The sequence below is a fragment of the Pocillopora verrucosa genome, chromosome 13 (genome assembly GCF_036669915.1).
Source record: "Pocillopora verrucosa isolate sample1 chromosome 13, ASM3666991v2, whole genome shotgun sequence".
Classification (NCBI taxonomy): domain Eukaryota; kingdom Metazoa; phylum Cnidaria; class Anthozoa; order Scleractinia; family Pocilloporidae; genus Pocillopora; species Pocillopora verrucosa.
This window is the reverse complement of record NC_089324.1, coordinates 16,992,631-17,011,870: the sequence shown is the minus strand read 5'-3', so window position 1 is coordinate 17,011,870 and position 19,240 is coordinate 16,992,631. Positions and strand designations below refer to the sequence as shown.

The window sequence follows — 19,240 nt, the reverse complement described above, 5'->3', positions numbered from 1 at the left end:
AGCTTGATTTTTCAATATTGTTGGAAGAGAAACTGATGGACACCTACTGTCAAACGTTCGGCTCCTCCACTTATTAACAGTCAAGAAACACGGTGGAAATTATCTCTACTACTCGTCAAACGGGGTATTTCATTTGGTTTTGGAGCAACCGCCATTTTAAAAGAACGAGTGAATAACCGTCAGTTTCACAGACGATGATTCAAATTTCAGTGAGATTTCTGCATCGAAAGAGACGTTGAATTCGTAAGCACTGTCTCTGAGCAAATTAAGAAACGGTTAGAACTGTTAACAGAATCTTGGTCCATAAATAAAATGTCCCCTCAAGGAGAAGATCGACTGGGTAGTAAAGGAAAGGGCTTGGCACTATATACATTGACCATGTTTGTTTCATCACTGAATACGTGACAGCATAAGATCATCCATGGTATTTAATTAACTGCCTTAGTGCCCTTACACCCCAACATCAGTAGGCATATTCTCCATACTATTTCCTGTACATTTCCTAAGGTGTTGATGAGGTGAATTTTTTTTCCTTTATTCTCGTGACCTTCATCACGATGTGTTTAAGGGGTGATACAGCAAGGAGAAATTAGATGCTTGTCACTTTTGGGGAAAAAAAAAGGTTAACACGAACCGCATCGTTACTTCTGTATACACTTGGAAAGGTTGGACACTGAGGGTTCGTCTAATCGCTATTAATAATTCGCATGTAGTAGTAAGGATAGAGATTTTCCAATGACCCTCTCCCCGTGCAATGCAACGCTCAGATGAAGCAGTTACAAGGTTATTAACGTATCACAGAAGGGAAAAAATGTTACTTTTTTTCAATTTCCTGAAAATCATTATTTTATTCCTGCTAAATAAACACAAAGATCTAAAAATTTCCAAAATTTTTATTTAGGTATCTTTTTCACTTTTGGAGATATAAAGAAAAACGTGATTTGAGAGCAGAAGAGAAGGCGCGAGATTGATGACTTTTCACGTCAACTTCTTCTAGTCACCTAGTTAACAAATACAAAATTAATGATTTACGATCGCGCTGTGCAGCGATTTTTTGTAATTTTGTAAAAACGATGCATTTTGTAATAACCTACGCATTTTATAATAACCTACGCATTTTGTGACATCGGCAGCGGCATTTTGTGACATCGGCAGCGGCATTTTGTGACATCTGCAGCGTTTAGTAACGAAGGCGATCTCTTAATAAAGGCTGAGGCAATTTTGTAATCGATGAATACTTTTAAGAAAGCTCTAAAATCAACATTATTTAACCACGCCTATAAGTACAAAATTAACTTATTCTATATATTATACATCATTTAATTATTCATCGTTTCAACAGAATTTTTATCTTAGATATGTCTTCTTTACTTCAATTTTATATTTATATTGATACATGCTTGTATGTAAAATGTTCCAGTGTGTATAATTATGTATATTGCATAGTATTAAATATTTATGTCTGGGGTATGGTTTACAATGAGGATTAAGTTCCTCCCTTCTATAACTTTTTTTTTAATAATAATATATTATATATGCTATTATTTAAATAAAGTTGTTTTAAAAAAAGTTGTTGTAATCTCAACTTTGCCATAAAATCTGTTCAAAAGTAATACAATTATCATTCAATGCAGATTTTTTTCCTCCTGAGATTTCGACTAGATCTCGGATATATCTCAAAAGAAATGCTGGGAACCAATGGGGTCCATTTCTCTACGATCAAAAATTCTTTGTTGTTCTTTGTAAATTTTTTCTTCTTATATGTACAGTTGTGGGATGGTTTGTTGAAGTGGGAACGGCATTAGTCCTTAGCATTTGAAAGGTGTAACCTCCCCTCCCCACTCAAAAAAAAATTCACGAATACAAACTTTGATCAGCAATAAGCATAAATACATCAATTAAAGTTTCATTTTTACTCATAATTTGAAAGCAGTCTCAAGTTGGTGTCCTCGGAGATCTTTCTGGATAAGCTTTCAAGAGCAATTTGCATTGGTGTGGCTAAAGCACAAAGTTTATATGAATTTCGATGCTCACCAAAGATAATGCCAAAAGCTTCAAGATTTCTATCTTCAATTCTTTCAAAGAGTACTGCTCCAGAATCTCCTTCAGTTGCAAACACTTTTGCATAACCATGACCAAATGGATGATCTATACACAAGCAGTTCTTTAACCAAAGACTTTTACATAGAGTGGCTGTGTCTTTTTTACAAGAGTCACAAGCAGCAGCAGTAGACACCAATTGCTCTCCAATTCCAGATTTTTCCTTACAACTTTGACAGAGTCTAACACGTTTCAACACACTGACCAAACCCTCATTTTGGGCATTTGCTTCATATAAGGAAGCACTGAGAAACATTGATGGTTGCACATGACGACCAGACTTAGTGAATCCTGTGGTTCGGCCACTCTTGCACAGTTCCCCACTGGCTTTTAGTCTTGAACTGCATTTCCCACTTAGGTGATCTCCTGTTCCAATCATTTCAGCTGTTTGACTCTGTCTTAAACTATCAACTTCTTCTGGAGTCAACTCAGCCAGGGCAGCATCAACATAGTATTGTTGACCATCATTCCAAGTCACATTACCAGAGATGCCAACAGAGTATTTTGCTATGACCCTGGGTGGTGTCAAACCTTTCTCAAAAGCTCTTTCATGCAGCTCTAAAGCTTCTAATTTCCTCTTTGTCACCCTTGCATGGTGTTGGTGGTTTTCTTTAATCCTTTTTAGCTCTTGAAATTTATTTAACAATTCTTTCAACCCTGAAATATGGCCAAATGAGAACTTGTCTGCCAGTATGTGGCAACTTTCCTTGTCAATGATGTGCTTAATCCACAATCCATACTGTTGTAAATGGTAATTTAGATAATTCAAATAATCATTCAGTGCAGGATGAATTATCTCTGATTCTGCATCATGTTTCATAAAATGATCACAAGACAGTGCATAGAAGGTTTCATCATCTTTCACAATGGCACCTAAGGTTCCGGCTACATCCTCTCCTTGCACACCAATACTTGCTCCCAAACAAAGTACCTCGTCTTGTTCCTGTGCTTTATTTGGCAGCCAAGGATCATAAGTTCTGAACCATATTCCATCCACAACATCCACTGGGTAAGAACCAAGAGTGAGTGGGAAGGGACCTTCACCATCTGGGATGACACCTTTACATAGAACATACAATGTGATGCAAGGGGTTCCTGTCTGCTTAGAATTTGTGATTTTAAGTGAGGGTTGCACAGCAGTGATGTTACGATGCCTGACAAGAACATGGAGACTTTCAGATATAATTTTGTTAATTTCATTCACTTGAGAGTCATTCAATGCCTGCTGCATACCAAATGAATACTCAAGAGATCTTATCTTCAGAATTTCATCTGCATCCTTGTAAAGATCAAACCACTCAAGTTTCACATCCATCTCCTTAAAGAAATCTTTAGCAGCAGCTTTTAATGTTTCAGGTATGCCATACTTTCCAGAAAACACATAAAACTTAACCTTGACATGGTCATCATTTGTGTATGTTAAAACACGGACACATTCCCTGTGCTTGGCTTCAAACTCCATAGCCATAGCAACAATGTTGTTTGTGTTATGCTCAGCAGCCAAGGGTGAGAGAAGGCTTCCTGCAAAATCTTTATCTGAGGCAAGCACAACTCCAGTTTGGAATTCTGGAAAAAGGAATATCATTTAAAGGTTAGACAGTGTCTCAGAACGGGTCAAGTTTTCCACATTTGTAGAACTTATCCCAGTTAACATAACTTATTCACCCATGAGGATGAAAAAAAGACACAGTAGCAACAAAATACAAATCAAGACCACTTATTTGAGTCATTCGTATTATAATAAAGAAATAATTGGAAATGAATCAAATCACATGATAAAAAAAAACTTTCAGCTCAATCCAAAAGTATCAAGTACCATCAAACAGCTGGGGGAACAGCAATATAAAGAACAGAAAATTGTTGCCAAAATGCTAGCAGAGGGGAGGAGATGCGGTGAAATTGACTGCGAAGCGAATCATAAAAGAGTAAAGATGGCAAAGTTTCCAGAAAATAATCCAAGCTTAAGTGCTCACAGCAAACCCCGCAGAATATTCAATTTTGTTTTAGTTTAACCTCGCTGTCTGATTGGTTGATTATATTAGGACAATAAATTTTACTGATTTTACGTGTAAAATGTTCATATTTCGAAATAATAATCGTTGTAAATCGACCATATTTCGTTCCTCAAAGTATTCCTTAGAATGTGTTCAAATTTCAACGGTTCCTCAACTTAACACTTGGTCACACAACGCGTGACGCTTTCCTGAATTAATCGTTCACTTCCCCTAGAGACGTGAGCTTGAGTCGCCTGTGACTTAAATTGCACTCATTCGATAAATTTCTCAGTCACAAAAGCCATCATGACTTCAACAGATCTTCAGTAAAAATTTCATTGAAGAGTTGGCGATTAGCTAATGCAGAGAAAATGGTGAATGAAGGGTCTTACCTTTAGAATTTTTTCCTTCGAACTACATCGAACTACGATCTGTGTTTTTGAGCGTTTGTTTGGGTTCGCAACGAATCAGGGGAAAGCCCGTCAAAAAGATAACACAAGGGCAGGAATGGTACGGCATCAAATTGTTGTTTCAAGACCCTATTGTTCAAAGAATGGAGCATTTTGGCGCATGCGTGGAATAGGGCAAGTGAGCGGTCTCTCAGCTGAGTACATAGTAGGAAGAAGTTGTTGTTTGTTTGCACGGATTCCATGACTTCAAAGGAGCTGAAATTACACAGAAACGAACACGCCGTTCGCCGTAGACCCACACGAAAAGAAGTTGAGTATATTTGGAACGGATCGGTCCGCATGCCGTACGAAAGATCAATTTACGAGCGAACATTTTAGTTAACCTATCGGGAACCATGTTATACAAAATGAGCTATCAAACCTTAATACTATAATCTTTAATGAGGATGCCAGCGTCACAAAAGTGGTTTACAGGAGGGTCCTCTTAAATTAAATACTAATACAAAGATAAATTACAAATAAAAAACAAATAACTAAATCTAAGAACTAATTAAAAATACTAATCACAAAGTATTAACTAAGAGTAATACTAGTAAGGTAAATTAAAATTCAAAATTAAATTTAGACAGGCCACGTTTGAAGGCAGGCAGTGAGTTTGCATTTCTTAGTGAGATGTCTAAACCATTCCATACATCTGCGCTAAAGTTAACTGACGACCAATGACCCCATCTTCTTGTGGCACTGGATTTTCGAACGTCATTTCTCGATCTTGTATTGTAACCATGAAAGTCCCGATTAAATGTGACAGGAATAGTATTACATGAATGGTTGTTAATTAATTTGTACATAAAGATGGCATGGTGTTCTTTTCTACGACGCAGTAATGGTTTCCAGCCAAGTCTCTTTAGGGCCTCAGTTGCGGAAAAATAAACAGGTAAGTCTAAAATGAGGCGAGCGGCCTTATTCTGCAACACTTGCAGCTCAGACATTAAGGACGCATTTCCGCGATCTCCCCAGATGATATCCCCATAGTCAAAAATAGGTAAAATGAAACTATTGAAAAACATAATTCTAGCGTTGAGGGGGAGGCAAGATTTAATACGCCTTAAAAGACCTAACTTTCTACTGACCTTACTACGAATATAATCAATGTGGTCAGTCCAGGAGAAGTGGTTATTAATCACAATGCCTAGGTAAGTAAAAGAATCTACGTTATCGAGAGGGGTATCATCAGCCGAAATAAGTATGGACTCAACTTTGTTCAAGCGGGAACTACTACCGATAAGCAAAAATTTGGATTTTTGAACATTCAGAGTCAGTTGGTTTGCCCGAAGCCACCTACATATACGTTTTAAGTCATCGTTAATCTTTATAAAAAGCATCTTCAGAAGCGTCATCCTATTTTAAGACGTGATCGTGAACCAAATAGTATTCCAGCACGAACTCTACAATATCTCAGGAACAAGAGCACAAAGGTTAGAGAATTTGTTTTCAAATGTATTTGTTCGAGTTCACTATGTCTTCAAAATGCATTGTTATATTAAGGTTAGGAATCGTAAGCTTAAATCCTTTGAGAAAATACGTAAAGTTTAATAAATTTAAAATCTTGAAGTAGACGGTATGGCTCACTGTTTTCTTGTAACAAAGTTATGTGTCTTTACGAGAGTCAAGCCCATGTGGCAAAATTATTGTAAATTTAAGCTGAGCACAGATAGAGAAAAGAACCCTGGCCCTCGCCCATTGTATGTTGATTCCAGCTAAACAGTAGCAGCACCATATAGCCGAGTTAATGAATTTGTATTTGAAAAAAATGCTGGACAACAATGTGTTGAAATGAGTTTGTGCTGCTTCATTTAAAACACCAAACAAGAAATCATTTCAGCAAATGACCTCATTCTAATAATGAATATTGGGAATCTGTGGTATTCAAGTTTGTCTCAATTAGCCAGACAGTCCTATTTAATGCAGAAAAAATTACCTACAATTTTAAATGAGCTTGATACTGACTATAAACTGGAATACAGTGAAAGTTACACTGGCATTTTTGTATTTAGGAAGTAGATGTGTGCAGATGTAATATCTATGGATGACAACACCTAGAATTTCTCCTTACAATATCAATACAATATCACGCAGATGAGTGTTGAGAATAAAGAAAAATATTAATCAGGGGATTCTTAGTTGATCCAATACCAAATTCTCCAAACTAACATCACAAGAACTACATGGCAGACAGTAAGGAGAATTACTAATGAGATCTTGGGAGTTGAAGGGTTAATACATTGTGTTTACGAAGATGTTTGCAGATGTAATATTTATGAAAACACTTGTTTCAGGTATTAACAAATAAGATCTTGTTTTCTAATATTATGCTGGAGTAAGATCCAGTTTAAAATTTAAGTATTAGTTAAAATTACTTTTCCTATTGTTTTGGAAGCCAGATCAAGTTATACCTATTGGTTTGAATCATTCTGCTGGTAATAAACAAAGGTTTAAATGCAGAAATTTCAAATCATAAAGTGCAAGATTATAACTTCACCAGGGTGGGTAATCATACAATACAATACATTTTATTGTCCATTCAAGGGACTAGGTTACCCAAGGTGTCTGAGCTAGAGGCTCAAACTATTCCTGGATGTAAATAACCAAAAATGACATGGAAATGTCTTTTCATTTATTTTTATTCTTCTTAAGCAAAGACATGTGGAAACAGAGTAATTTAAAAGCGACACTGAATTTTTGACAAAAAAATTCTAAAATCAAACTATGCAATGTCAAAAGAAAATCGGTGCAAAATGATTAATGAGAGGAAAAGGATTTACTAACTCTAACCTTAGCTATACAAACAAGAATAAAGTGTTGTAGATTTTTTGTAAACTATTAAATATGGAAATTTCCAGCTGACCATTCCATCTTGTCATGTAGGTATAAAACACTTTCATAGCTGTATATGAAGTGATGCACAGTTGTCACAGTTTTGTCATTATAATATATATAAACTGTATTAAAAAATAATCAAGTTTCATTGAAAAAGTGAAGCCCGATTACAGATGTGTTTCTACTTAATCTTATTTTGATACTACAGGTGCTGTAATGCCAAAAATTCAAGCCATTTATTAACACTTCAACTCCCAGATCAAATTTGTAGTTCTCCTTACTGTCAACCATACAATTCTTTTAATATTGGTTCAGGGAATTTAGTATTGGATCAGCTAATTATCCTCAAATTGAAATTTTCTTTATTCTCATCCTTCATCTGGTGGATATTGTATTGATATTGTAAGAGGAAATTCTATCTTGGTCACTCATGAGAGTTAGAGGGTTAAGAGCCATCATAGGTAAAAAATAATGATATTCCAGACAAATAATGAACATCCACAGCACCTATAGTGGTAACCCTACTATTTTATGTTTGTGTGGGTATTTTACAGGTTAGGAAGTAATTTTTATCTAATGTAATATTTAGTATACATTAATTCTCAAGAAACATATTCATATGATAAGTTAGTTATCATAGAAGCCAAGATAATGATTATGTGTGTGATAGTCAAGAAGATTACTCAGATAGTAGTGATAGTTATTGTAGTAGCTTTATTGGTGATAGTGAATTGGACAATGATGCATTTTATTTTGATGACCAAGGTAATCTAAGATATTTTAGAGAGAAATTATATGCAAAGTAATACAGATTACGTAAAAATAATCAAATCAAAGAAATTCTTGAATAAAATCATAACTACTGAAATAAAATAATAAATCTTAAAAGTAATGACTATAATACAATAATAAGTCTAAAACACAATAATTAATCACAAGTAAACTTTATTTTGTATTGTTGCTCAAAAGCATCAACTAATGGCCACATGTCTATGATTATATTATCTACAGTTTTTAACCCTTCAACTCCCAGATCAAATTTGTAATTCTCCTCACTCTCAATCATACAATTCTGACTTATAATGTTACCGGTAGTTCAGAGAATTTAGTATTGGATCAACTATTTATCCCCAAATTGATATTTTTCTTTATTCTCATCACTTATCTGGTTAATATAGCATTGATATTGTAAGGAGAAATTCTGTCCTGGTCACTCATGGGAGTTGAAGGGTTAATTTGTCCAAATAACTCTCTTAATTAAAGGACACTCCTCATAAAGGACCTAAATTCAATTTGTCTTTTCACAGAGCAAACTGACATTATTTGATTTTCTTTTTGAAGTCTTTCATTTCACAATATGTGTTTAGTCACTCATAGTTTTAAAGCAGTAGAGGAACACAATTAAAAATTTTCTCAACCATTTGTTGAGTGGAATATTTCATTTGTTTTTGGAGCAATTGCCAATTTTAAAAGAACAAGTGAATAACCATCAGTTTCACAGACAATGATTCAAATTTCAGTGAGATTTCTGCATCGAAAGAGACCTTTTTTAAGAAAGCCTTAAAATCAACATTATTTAACTAGGCCTACAAGTACAAAATTGAATTATTCTATGTATTATACATCATTTAATTATTCATCATTTCAACAGAATTTTTATCTTTGATATGTCTTCTTTACTTAGATTTTATATTTATATAGATAAATGCTTGTATGTAAAATGTTTCAGTGTGTATAATTTTGTATATTGCATAGTATTAAATATTTAAATTTGGGGTATAGTTTACAATGAGGATTAAGCTCCTCCCTTTTATAACCCTTTTTAATAATAAGAAATTATATGTTATTATTTAAATAAAGTTGTTATAAAAAAAGTTGTTGTAATTTCAACTTTACCCCAAAATCTGTTCAAAATTAATACAACAATTATCGTTCAATGCAGCATCTTCAGAGATTTCGACTAGATCTCCGAAAAAGTTTCATTTTTACTCATAATTTGAAAGCAGTCTCAAGTTGGTGTCCTTAGAGATCTTTCTGGATAAGCTTTCAAGAGCAATTTGCATTGGTGTGGCTAAAGCACAAAGTTTATATGAATTTCGATGCTCGCCAAAGATAATGCCAAAAGCTTCAAGATTTCTATCTTCATCTCTTTCAAAGAGTACTGCTCCAGAATCTCCTTCAGTAGCAAAAACTTTTGCATAACCAAGACCAAACGGATGATCTATACATAAGCAGTTCTTTAACCAAAGACTGTCACGCAGAGAGGCTGTGTCTATTTTACAAGAGTCACAATCTGAGGCAGTAGACTCTAATTGCTCTCCAATTCCAGATCTTTCCTTACAACTTTGACAGAGTCTGACACGTTTCAACACACTGACCAAACCCTCATTTTGGGCATTCACTTCATATAAGGAAGCATTGAGGAACATTGATGGTTGCACATGACGACCAGAATTGGTGAATCCTGTGGTTCGGCCACTCTTGCACAGTTCCCTGCTGGCTTGTAGTCTTGAACTACATTCCCCACTCGGATGATCTCCTGTTCCAATCATTTCAGCTGTTTGACTCTGTCTTAAACTATCAACTTCTTCTGGAGCCAACTCAGCCAGGGCAGCATCAACATAGTATTGTTGACCATCATTCCAAGTCACATTACCAGAGATGCCAACAGAGTATTTTGCTATGACCCTGGGTGGTGTCAAACCTTTCTCAAAAGCTCTTTCATGCAGCTCTAAAGCTTCTAATTTTCTCTTTGTCACCCTTGCATGGTGTTGGTGGTTTTCTTTAATCCTTTTTAGCTCTTGAAATTTATTTAACAATTCTTCCAACCCTGCAATATGGCTAAATAAGAACTTGTCTGCCAGTCTGTGGCAACTTTCCCGGTTAATAATGTGCTTTATTCGTAACCCATACTGCTGTAAATGGTAATTTAGATAATTCAAATGATCATTCAGTGCAGGATGAATTATCTCTGACTTTGTACTGTGTCTCATAACATGATGACAGGAAAGTGCATAGAAGGTTTTACCATCTTTCACAATGGCACCCAAGGTCCCGGCTGCATCCTCTCCTTGCACACCAATACTTGCTCCCAAACGAAGTACCTCGTTTCTTTCCTGTGCTTCATTTGGCGGCCAAGGATCATCAGTTCTGAACCATATTCCATCCACAACATCCACTGGGTAAGAACCAAGAGTGAGTGGGAAGGAACATTCACCATCTGGGATGACACCTTTACATAAAACATAAAATGTGATGCAAGGGATTCCTGTCTGCTTAGAATTTGTGATTTTAAGTGAGGGTTGCACAGCAGTTATGTTACGATGCCTGACAAGAACATGGAGATTTTCAGATATAATTTTGTTCATTTCATTCACTTGAGAGTCATTCAATGCCTGCTGCATACCAAATGAATACTCAAGAGGTCTTATCTTCAGAATTTCATCTGCATCCTTGTAAAGATCGAACCACTCAAGTTTCACATCCATCTCCTTAAAGAAATCTTTAGCAGCAGCTTTTAATGTTTCAGGTATACCAGACTTTCCAGAAAACACATACAACTTAACCTTGACATGGTCATTATTTGTATATGTTAGAACACGGACACATTCTCTGTGCTTGGCTTCAAACTCCATAGCCATCACAACAATGTTGTTTGTTTCATGCTTGTCTCCTACTTCTTTAGCTATTTTAAGATTCAGGTTGGGGTACTCTAAGGCTTTTTTGATATCACCCAGACTGTAATAAGCATTACCAAGATTTCCATAAGCATTACCCCCCCCATGCTTGTCTCCTACTTCTTTAGCTATTTTAAGATGTAGGTTGTGGTACTCTATGGCTTTTTTGAAATCACCCAGAAAGCGATAAGCATTGCCAAGATTGCCATAAGCTTTACCTTCCCCATGCTTGTCTCCTACTTCTTTAGCTATTTTAAGATCCAGGTTGTTTTTGTCAATCTTTTTTATGTTAAAGGTTAAAAATGTGGAAAAAACAAAAAAGATAATGTTTCTGATCATATTGATATGTAATAGTCCATTTTAACATTTGCATGCTTGGTTCCCAAGCCTCTGAACAAGAGCAATACTAAGGGTGACCTTGTTATGATAAAAACATTGTTGCTTTTTCAAAGCAAACTACTTTGTTATTATCATTTCTAGACACTGGTCTCTATCGTTAAAGGTCACCTTCAGCCTCACTCCAAATCAAAGGCTTGGCAACTAAGTACACAACTATGAAATGGCCCATTAGGAGGGCTTTGCATGAAAGGTAGATGATTTATCAACATTCAGTCTTAAAGTCAGTTATGAAGTAAATCTACACTTCAAAAAATGTTTTTTCTGTGTGCAGCCTCAAAATTTAAAGCAAAATATCTAGATTTAATCCATAGTTTCCAAAAACTGAGCAGCACTTGCTCAATTTTTAAATTAATATAGCTTTAGCATCAGACAAATGTTTTACAGCAGTGGAAGAAATTAGTCTACAACACAAATACATGTCTTTAAAATTTTTATTTGTCCATAGGAAAGCACAACGGAAGTTTTTGAGTCTCTAAGTAGTGGAAAAAGTCAAAGGCAAGAAAATCTGCATAAGATATGTAAACATTACCAAGCTTTTTGTTCTGGCTTGTTTTAGAGAGATCATCTACCCAAGTACTATGTATAAACTGGATGAATATTAGTCTTCTAACCCTTTAACTCCCCTGAGTGACCAATCAATCAGATAAGTGTTGAGAGAAAAGAAAAATATATCAATTTGAAAATAGTTAGTTGATGCAATACTGAATTCTCTGTACTAAAATTACAAGAATTGTATGGTTGACAGTAAGGATAATTACAAATTTGGTCTGGGAAATTAAAGGGTTATTTAAACTAATGTACCAGTTTTTGGCATGGATAGTAGAACTAAGTCAAATTGGCTAAAAGGAGTAATTTTGTTAATAAGTCATGAGGTAATAACTTCTCCTATGTTTTTAATCACACACACTTAAAGTATATGAGCTGACAAGTTCCCATCATAATTAATACCCTTCTTTGTATTTTCTCCCTTGAAACATCAAATTATAGAAACTTTTTCCATTATACCCACAGTTAAAAATGAAAGATTCCTTCAAAGGATACAGCTAGTCCCTTATCACACCAAGTGATTGCTTCTACAAATCTCTTCAGTTCAACACAAGCAGTGGCTCCTGTAGGCAACAACATAAAGAAGCATATTATTACTGTAGCTCAATTCTGAGAAAAGAACCTGAAACCATTGAAATCATTACAGACCAGAAGAAAAAAAGACAAAAAAAACAAAACAAAACAAAAAAACTGAATGGAAAAGAATAAACAGGCCTTACTAGGTTTCAGTTACATTTATTTAGCTTTTAAGACAACTGAAACTTCTAAGAACATTTAAATTGGGACCAATAATTCCTTACCTAAAGAGTTACATAAGACCTGATCCTTACTTCTTTTTAAAACAGCTAGATATTGACTTAACGTATCTGACACCTGTGACTACCTCACTCAGTGAGCTTAAGGAACTGAAATACTTGTGCTGAAATTTTGCTTTGCATTCCCCATCAAGTTCTTCATCCAGCTCAAAATAATATTCTCATCATAATTAATGGAAAGTAGCAGTCAAGAGCTGGATTCAGATGTACATCAGGGTGGTCTCAACCTCTTAATTAAAGTTAATTGAGAAAAGATTAAACTCCTCAGTTAACCTTAGAGTGTTGAGTTCTTTTTTATTATTACTATTATAGCACAGCTTACATATCTAACCTCTCACAATTGCCTTAAGGAAAGTTAGATTTAACTCAATGGCTGCTTCTGCACCCCTTAGTGAATCCTGGTGATTTCCTGTTATCAAAATAAATATCTCCGATTAGCCATACATGTAGCAAACCAACCACCACTCCATTACAATAATTTTGGGGAAAAACTTGCAATGCTCACTGATATCTGGGGTAAGAGGTTACTTCTTTGTATATTTGAGAGGCCAATTAAATAAGATGTATATTTTTCTGGGATGCATCAAAAATAATCACCAGAAAACTCAGAAGACATCTCAGAAAACTACTACTGACAACTCAATAGCTTCAAAAGAGAAAAAGAATGCATATTAAAGCTCTCATCATCTTACCAAGTTTAGAATGTGCAATAGCCCTGTTGTTGTGCAGTTTGGCCTTCAGTTCTTTGTCATTGCAATTCATTTTAATTCCTTTGGTGTAAAAATGAATAGCATTGATGAAATTCTTGAAGGCCTCATTACCCTCATTCCTATAAACATCAGCTGTGGCTGCAAAGAAAAAATAAAAATAATTTTGTCAAAGTCTGTGTTTGTAGTTAATAATTATCTGTGGTTGTAGTTAATTAGTGTATAAACAAAGCTGCTAAGATCTGGAGATTTAAAATCTGCAGATTTTTCCTCTTGTGCCAGTGACCACTTTTGCACCTGCCTGACTTTCTTGATCCATCCCTGAAAAGTTTAGAGGATGTGTGCAGTCCCCCCCCCCCCCACCCCCTTCACAGGACACACTCCATTCAGTAAATTCATGAGAGATTTTTTGGTTGAAAGCTCAACTAAGCAGACTCAGTTGCTGTTGTGGTTGTTGTTGTTGTTGTTGTTGTTGTTGTTGTTTAAAAGAAAGTGTAATCCGTACTTTCAAACAATCAAAGTGCAATCAAGAAAATTAGAGTCTCATTCTGTGTCTGTGAGACTCCCTGATAATCAGGGAGAGTCGGCATATAAATATATAGATTTAGCCAAGCCTAAAAGCGGAGCGCATTTTTTTTTTCCCCCCACACGTCTCAATGCCTTGCCCCGGCCAGAACTAGAACCCAGGTCATCCAACTCAGAGCCCAGTGCTCAAAGCCGTGGCGTTGACATGCCCACAGTACATTTGACCACGCATGTTAAAAGTAGCACTCTGTACGGTCGTACAGTCGTACACCCAAATCTTATCAGCTTGATGGGTTACTATTATTTTGTATAATTATGGGGCTACGCCCTGCGAGCTCCACTATAAGTGTAGAAGAGTCTACTACCTTTAATACATTTAGATAGCTTGTTAATGAGTCAATAAGATCCAAATGTTGCAATCATAAAAACCAGAAGCAATATATTACTTATAGAAAAATAGTTATTATATAAATGATAAGAATAATGATAGAGAAGATGAGATTAATATTTATAATGATGTTAATAATGTGGGTGACAACAGTGGTAATACTAATGATGAGAATTTAACATCACTCCATTTGAAGCAAACCCCTTGGAATTTAAACTTTTGGAAATAGGTTTCCTAAAATTTCTATTCCACAAGCAAAATCAATAATGTGTTCAAATGCCCGACACAATTTTTATGCAAAAAAAAAATAATTAGCAACCTGACTTTCAACTAATTTCAAGACCAAGCTTTAAAATCTAGACCTTGTAGACTTTTTTCTTCTCAGCCATTTGTTAGTGAAAGTTCACTATCAACCTGTAATGTATTTACAGATTTAACACAAACAGTAAACAACACCTTTGAAAGGAATCCAACATACAAACAAGAGGGGTGAGGAGGGTAGACTTAAACATTCACAAACAATACACTACCTTAATCCTTTAAACCCTAAGAGTGACCAGCATCTCACTTCTCCTTACAGTAATACTGCTGAATCATTCACTAAGCTCATGAGAATAAAGGAAATGATCACCAACCTAAGAAGCATTGATCTTCAAATGACTTCTCTTTTTCAGTACCACAAGAAACATACAAAGAATAGTATGGAGAATATGGATACTGATGTTAGGGTGTCAAGGGTTAAACACCTCCATATTCAATGATATAACACTTGCACTCTACTGGAAATTGGTTGCTTGGGGGGAAGTTGAAACTTTCAATTGATTGTTGCATAATGGAAAGATGATGATGATGGTGGTACTTATGATGCAAACTTAAAAAATGGATGTTGTATGATGATCAAATAAAGTCTTTACTTATTATAACTTTTTGAGGAAAGAAAATAATAAATATGTCATAGATCCTCTCAGTCAATGAGCAACATATTATAATCATAGAAGAGAGTCATGACTGGCCAAATATCCTTTAAAGTGATAATGCAGTGTATTAATATTGTTCTCCACATCTGCTTACATTCTTGAAACTGGTGGAATAGAAAATGTTTTAACAGTGACTGAAGCCAAAGTTGAACCTAGCTCACCTCGTAAAGTGTCCTCATCAAAAAATGGAGCATTTTCTTTGTCAGGTAAGTCTTCATTTTCAGATGGAACCGTAATTGGACTTCTTTCTTTAGCCATAGCAACTGTAAGGGGATGCTTCTTACAAAAAGTTGCTGTTTTAAGTCATCCTGGCCTGGAAAAAAGATGGTTGCAAATGGTAAAAATTTAGCTCAACATATTACCCAATTGAAAGGCTCAGAGCAAGAACGTAAATAAAATAAACTGAATATTTTTCCCTTCTGAGAATGGGAGGAATACATAGACACAAAATCACAATAAATTAATATTAATAGCATATTTAAAGCAGTAAAAGAACAAAAGATATATATATACTGAAGCAAACAAGCATTAATATTTAAATGAACAGTAATTCACTTCTCATTACAATAAATTTCAAGATTTACAAAAGACATTCCCAATTGACTGAAATAAATTGGGCAAAAATCAACATCTGTGTGTTTCAAGTTCATATAATTTGTAACAGTAGCAATTTAAATCATTTATTGATAAACTAAGAGGTGGTAGGTAGTTAGGTCACATCTGGATTTGAACAGTGACCCATCCAGGACCTGAGCTTTAATTACTCCTGGCTTCCTCACATGAAGCAATTGGGAGTATTACTACCCAACCCTGGACAGGATGCAAGTCCATTCCACCATTATCCCCCCCCCCCTCCTTTCACCCCCCTAGCATTTTATAAGGTTTCCCCAACTAATTTTTGCTACCCATTTATACTCCTGGGTGGAGACAGACACTGTAAGAGTAAAGTGTTTTGCACAAGAACACAACACATTTGACTGGAACCCAGGCCTCTTGACCATGAGTCCAGCACAGGCCAGGCCACACTACAAATGCAGACCTCTTGACCATGAGTCCACCTCACTAATCATAAGACCACCATGGGGAGAGTTTATGCTGAATCCTTTCTCATAAGAAACAACTTTTACAACACCAAAGAAAAATAATTATCTGATTTTTAAATAGGGATTACTGGTCAAAACTTATAAAGATATATTTCTTTAATTCAATTTCCAACAATTGAGCTGACACTCATGTTCATATGGGTGAGTGTTTGTTCAACTGTTACACTTATTGCTGGAAAAACAGTGAAATATATACATTTATGCATGCTAATGTATTTTGAAAGGGATTTCAATTTGGTACAGGTGCTGACATTTGTGATTTACTAGTATATATATATATATATATATATATTTAACAAATTGTTTTTGTATTCATTTCATGTTTACATTGTTTTGTGCACAAAATTGATTTGTCTTTGATGCTAACTTTAATTCTCCTAATAATAAAGATGGCTTGTTTTTAGAATATCAAATAATCCTTGCTAGCTGTCTTCATGTACAAATAAATTCAATAAAGAGTAACAAGGAAATCAATTGTTCTGAAATTCAAAATAGCCAGAGATACATGTACAGTGTAAATAGTTTTTACAAAAGCCATTTCTAACTTCCAATTACCCAGATAAGCACCAGGGCTTTACTGGGGAATATTGGCCCAAGATTGCAGCAGTAAAGAAATGGCATAGTGCCAATATTCCCCAGTACAGCTCAAGAAAGCAAGGTAATTTTCATGCACATCACTTGGACTAAACTAGTTTGCTTTGAATTTACATGTTTTGTGATTGTCTGTAGGGTGCGAGGATGCTGTGTATGGCAAAATCCTGACCAAGTAAGAACCAATCAGAACCTTTTATTTACTTCAAGCCTACTTTGCCATGTGATAACATAAATCATCACCAGACACATACTTAGATGCATGCGGCCACATGCAGAACTAAACCAATTTTAATGTGATCATTGATTGATCATATATTGATTAAAAGAGGACAAAAGGTAAAACTATACTCAGATACCAATCAATCATTACCAGTTGATAAATTGGATTCCTAAAACTGGAATTCAGTTCATTGAAAGGACGCTTCCATTAAATCACCAGCTAACATTTGAAGAAAAATCAACTTATCTCAATATTTAACAAGGAAATCAGTACAGCAGTACAGTTTGGAAGGACAATCTAAGCAGTCTATCAAAAAGAAAAAATTACTTTCAAAATATAAAATATTGAACATAAACACATGAAATACGCTGGAAATGTTTATGGCTTTTTGATTGAATGCATCTCAAATACGGGAGCAGTTTAAGTTAACACATAATCCAGACATGAGAGCTAGCGGAAAACACTTTCGTGTGCATGCTCCACATTCACATGACACGCAAACGAAACTGAAAGTGTTTCAATCATCAGCGCTTGCACTAAATCGAATCGGTAATTTAGAGATTCCTTTTAACTCTCCCAAATTAACTATTTTTTAGAGGTAAATGCCAGGTATTGGCTGAGAATTTTTGTGAATTCGACAGTTGTAACATGTTCGGGAGCAACTTCAGAATACCCCGCAACTCATTTACATGTCATTGAATAAGAATAGCGTCTATTGTGTTATGCCTCGATCTTCAAAGCCTACAGACACATGTAAGTGAGGCGGAAATGAGTTGCGGGGTATTCTGAAGTTTAGCCCATGTTGGTGTAAGCTCAGCTCACAAGCAACACAATACAATTAATGCACGCCAGAATCAAATAAAAGTTGGCAATCCTCGTCAGTTAGCAGCAGGAAAGTCTATCATTGCCGGAAATCAGAGAAAATTAGGACAGATTAGGAGCATTTGAAGGGGAAAATTTTGACTGAGAAACGCGAAATAAAAGTATTTACCTTACATTCAAAAATCTGAAACAACCACGCGTTCTTACCTCTGTCGCGGAAATGGAAGGCACGTTTGACTGCTTTACGACCTTGCTTCCTCAATCCATCATAGAAATGTTTCACAAAAAGTCACTAAGACTGAGAAAGTACGAAGAGAGAGTCGAAACCTTTGCTAGAGAACGAAGAATCTCAGTTGCGCGTTGTGAAAACGAAAGGGGCAGTCCCCTGGCCCATAATTCTGTGCAAGCTTGAAACCGAAAGTGCGTGACTTTTGTCACGAAGCACCTCCATTCTTACGAGTTCTCACGCGATCTCGCTCTTTGCCGATATCGTGTCACGCACTCGTTTAAAATAAATAAATTCTAAAGCAGGTATTTATTTTACGAAACTCTTTTAAATTCATAATTTCCATTATTTTTTACACGTTTATTTGTGAAACTTTATTGTTTCTTGCTTAATGTGAGTTGAAATATATTCTGATTGAAAAAGTGTTGATGTATTTCCTTCATCATCATCATCATCATCATCATCATCATCATCATCATCATCATCATCATCATCATCATCATAATCATCATCAGCATCATCATCAGCGTCACTGTGTTCCAAAATACGATCAATATCTCCAACATCAGCCATTTTGAATAAGATATCTATTATTTTATGCAATGCTGAAGGTAAGAAGAAATCAGGAGTTGTCAATGAGAATAAGTTAATGATGTCTATCAGAACAAATGTAGCATTTCATTGGATCATGAGATTCTAAGGGACGGTACATTTTTTATTGGGGGGGAGGGGTGGGCCGGGGCTTCGGAGGGGAGGGTCATTAGTCAATCTTTTGCAAATTGGGGAGGCTCAAACCTGTTTTATTCGCAACCGGGGGAGGGTCACAGTTTTTCTTGGCAAGGAAAAAAATTTACCCATGT

At 35.4% G+C, this 19,240-nt stretch overlaps 2 protein-coding genes across 4 annotated transcripts in view; both read right to left on the bottom strand.

Annotated features, from left to right (window-relative positions):
- Positions 1 to 1,823: 1,823 nt before the first annotated feature.
- LOC131786967 (uncharacterized) lies at positions 1,824 to 4,593 on the bottom strand. The gene is made up of 2 exons (XM_066160422.1): positions 4,487 to 4,593; positions 1,824 to 3,666 (listed from the first exon to the last, which is right to left on the bottom strand). The coding sequence occupies exon 2, from the start codon at positions 3,566 to 3,568 to the stop codon at positions 1,913 to 1,915; it is 1,656 nt and encodes a 551-aa protein (XP_066016519.1). The 5' UTR covers positions 3,569 to 3,666; positions 4,487 to 4,593; the 3' UTR covers positions 1,824 to 1,912.
- A 3,716-nt stretch (positions 4,594 to 8,309) lies between these two features.
- LOC131785070 (uncharacterized) overlaps positions 8,310 to 19,240 on the bottom strand; it is a 20,387-nt gene continuing 9,456 nt past the window's right edge. For 2 of the 3 annotated variants that reach the window (XM_066160426.1, XM_066160425.1), the window contains 6 exons: positions 18,362 to 18,985; positions 15,577 to 15,728; positions 13,511 to 13,666; positions 13,150 to 13,227; positions 12,499 to 12,566; positions 8,310 to 11,337 (listed from right to left, as the gene is read on the bottom strand). In XM_066160426.1, the coding sequence (XP_066016523.1) occupies positions 9,367 to 11,337; positions 12,499 to 12,566; positions 13,150 to 13,227; positions 13,511 to 13,666; positions 15,577 to 15,673 (2,370 nt within the window). In that variant the 5' untranslated portion in view covers positions 15,674 to 15,728; positions 18,362 to 18,985 and the 3' untranslated portion in view covers positions 8,310 to 9,366. Of the gene's footprint in view, positions 11,338 to 12,498; positions 12,567 to 13,149; positions 13,228 to 13,510; positions 13,667 to 14,968; positions 15,044 to 15,576; positions 15,729 to 18,361; positions 18,986 to 19,240 lie in introns of those variants that run through there. The other variant, XM_066160427.1, reaches the window with a different exon arrangement.

Coding starts and splice junctions, on each gene's coding strand:
- LOC131786967 (XM_066160422.1), bottom strand. CDS start 3,568: ATGGCTATGGAGTTTGAAGCCAAGCACAGGGAATGTGTCCGTGTTTTA.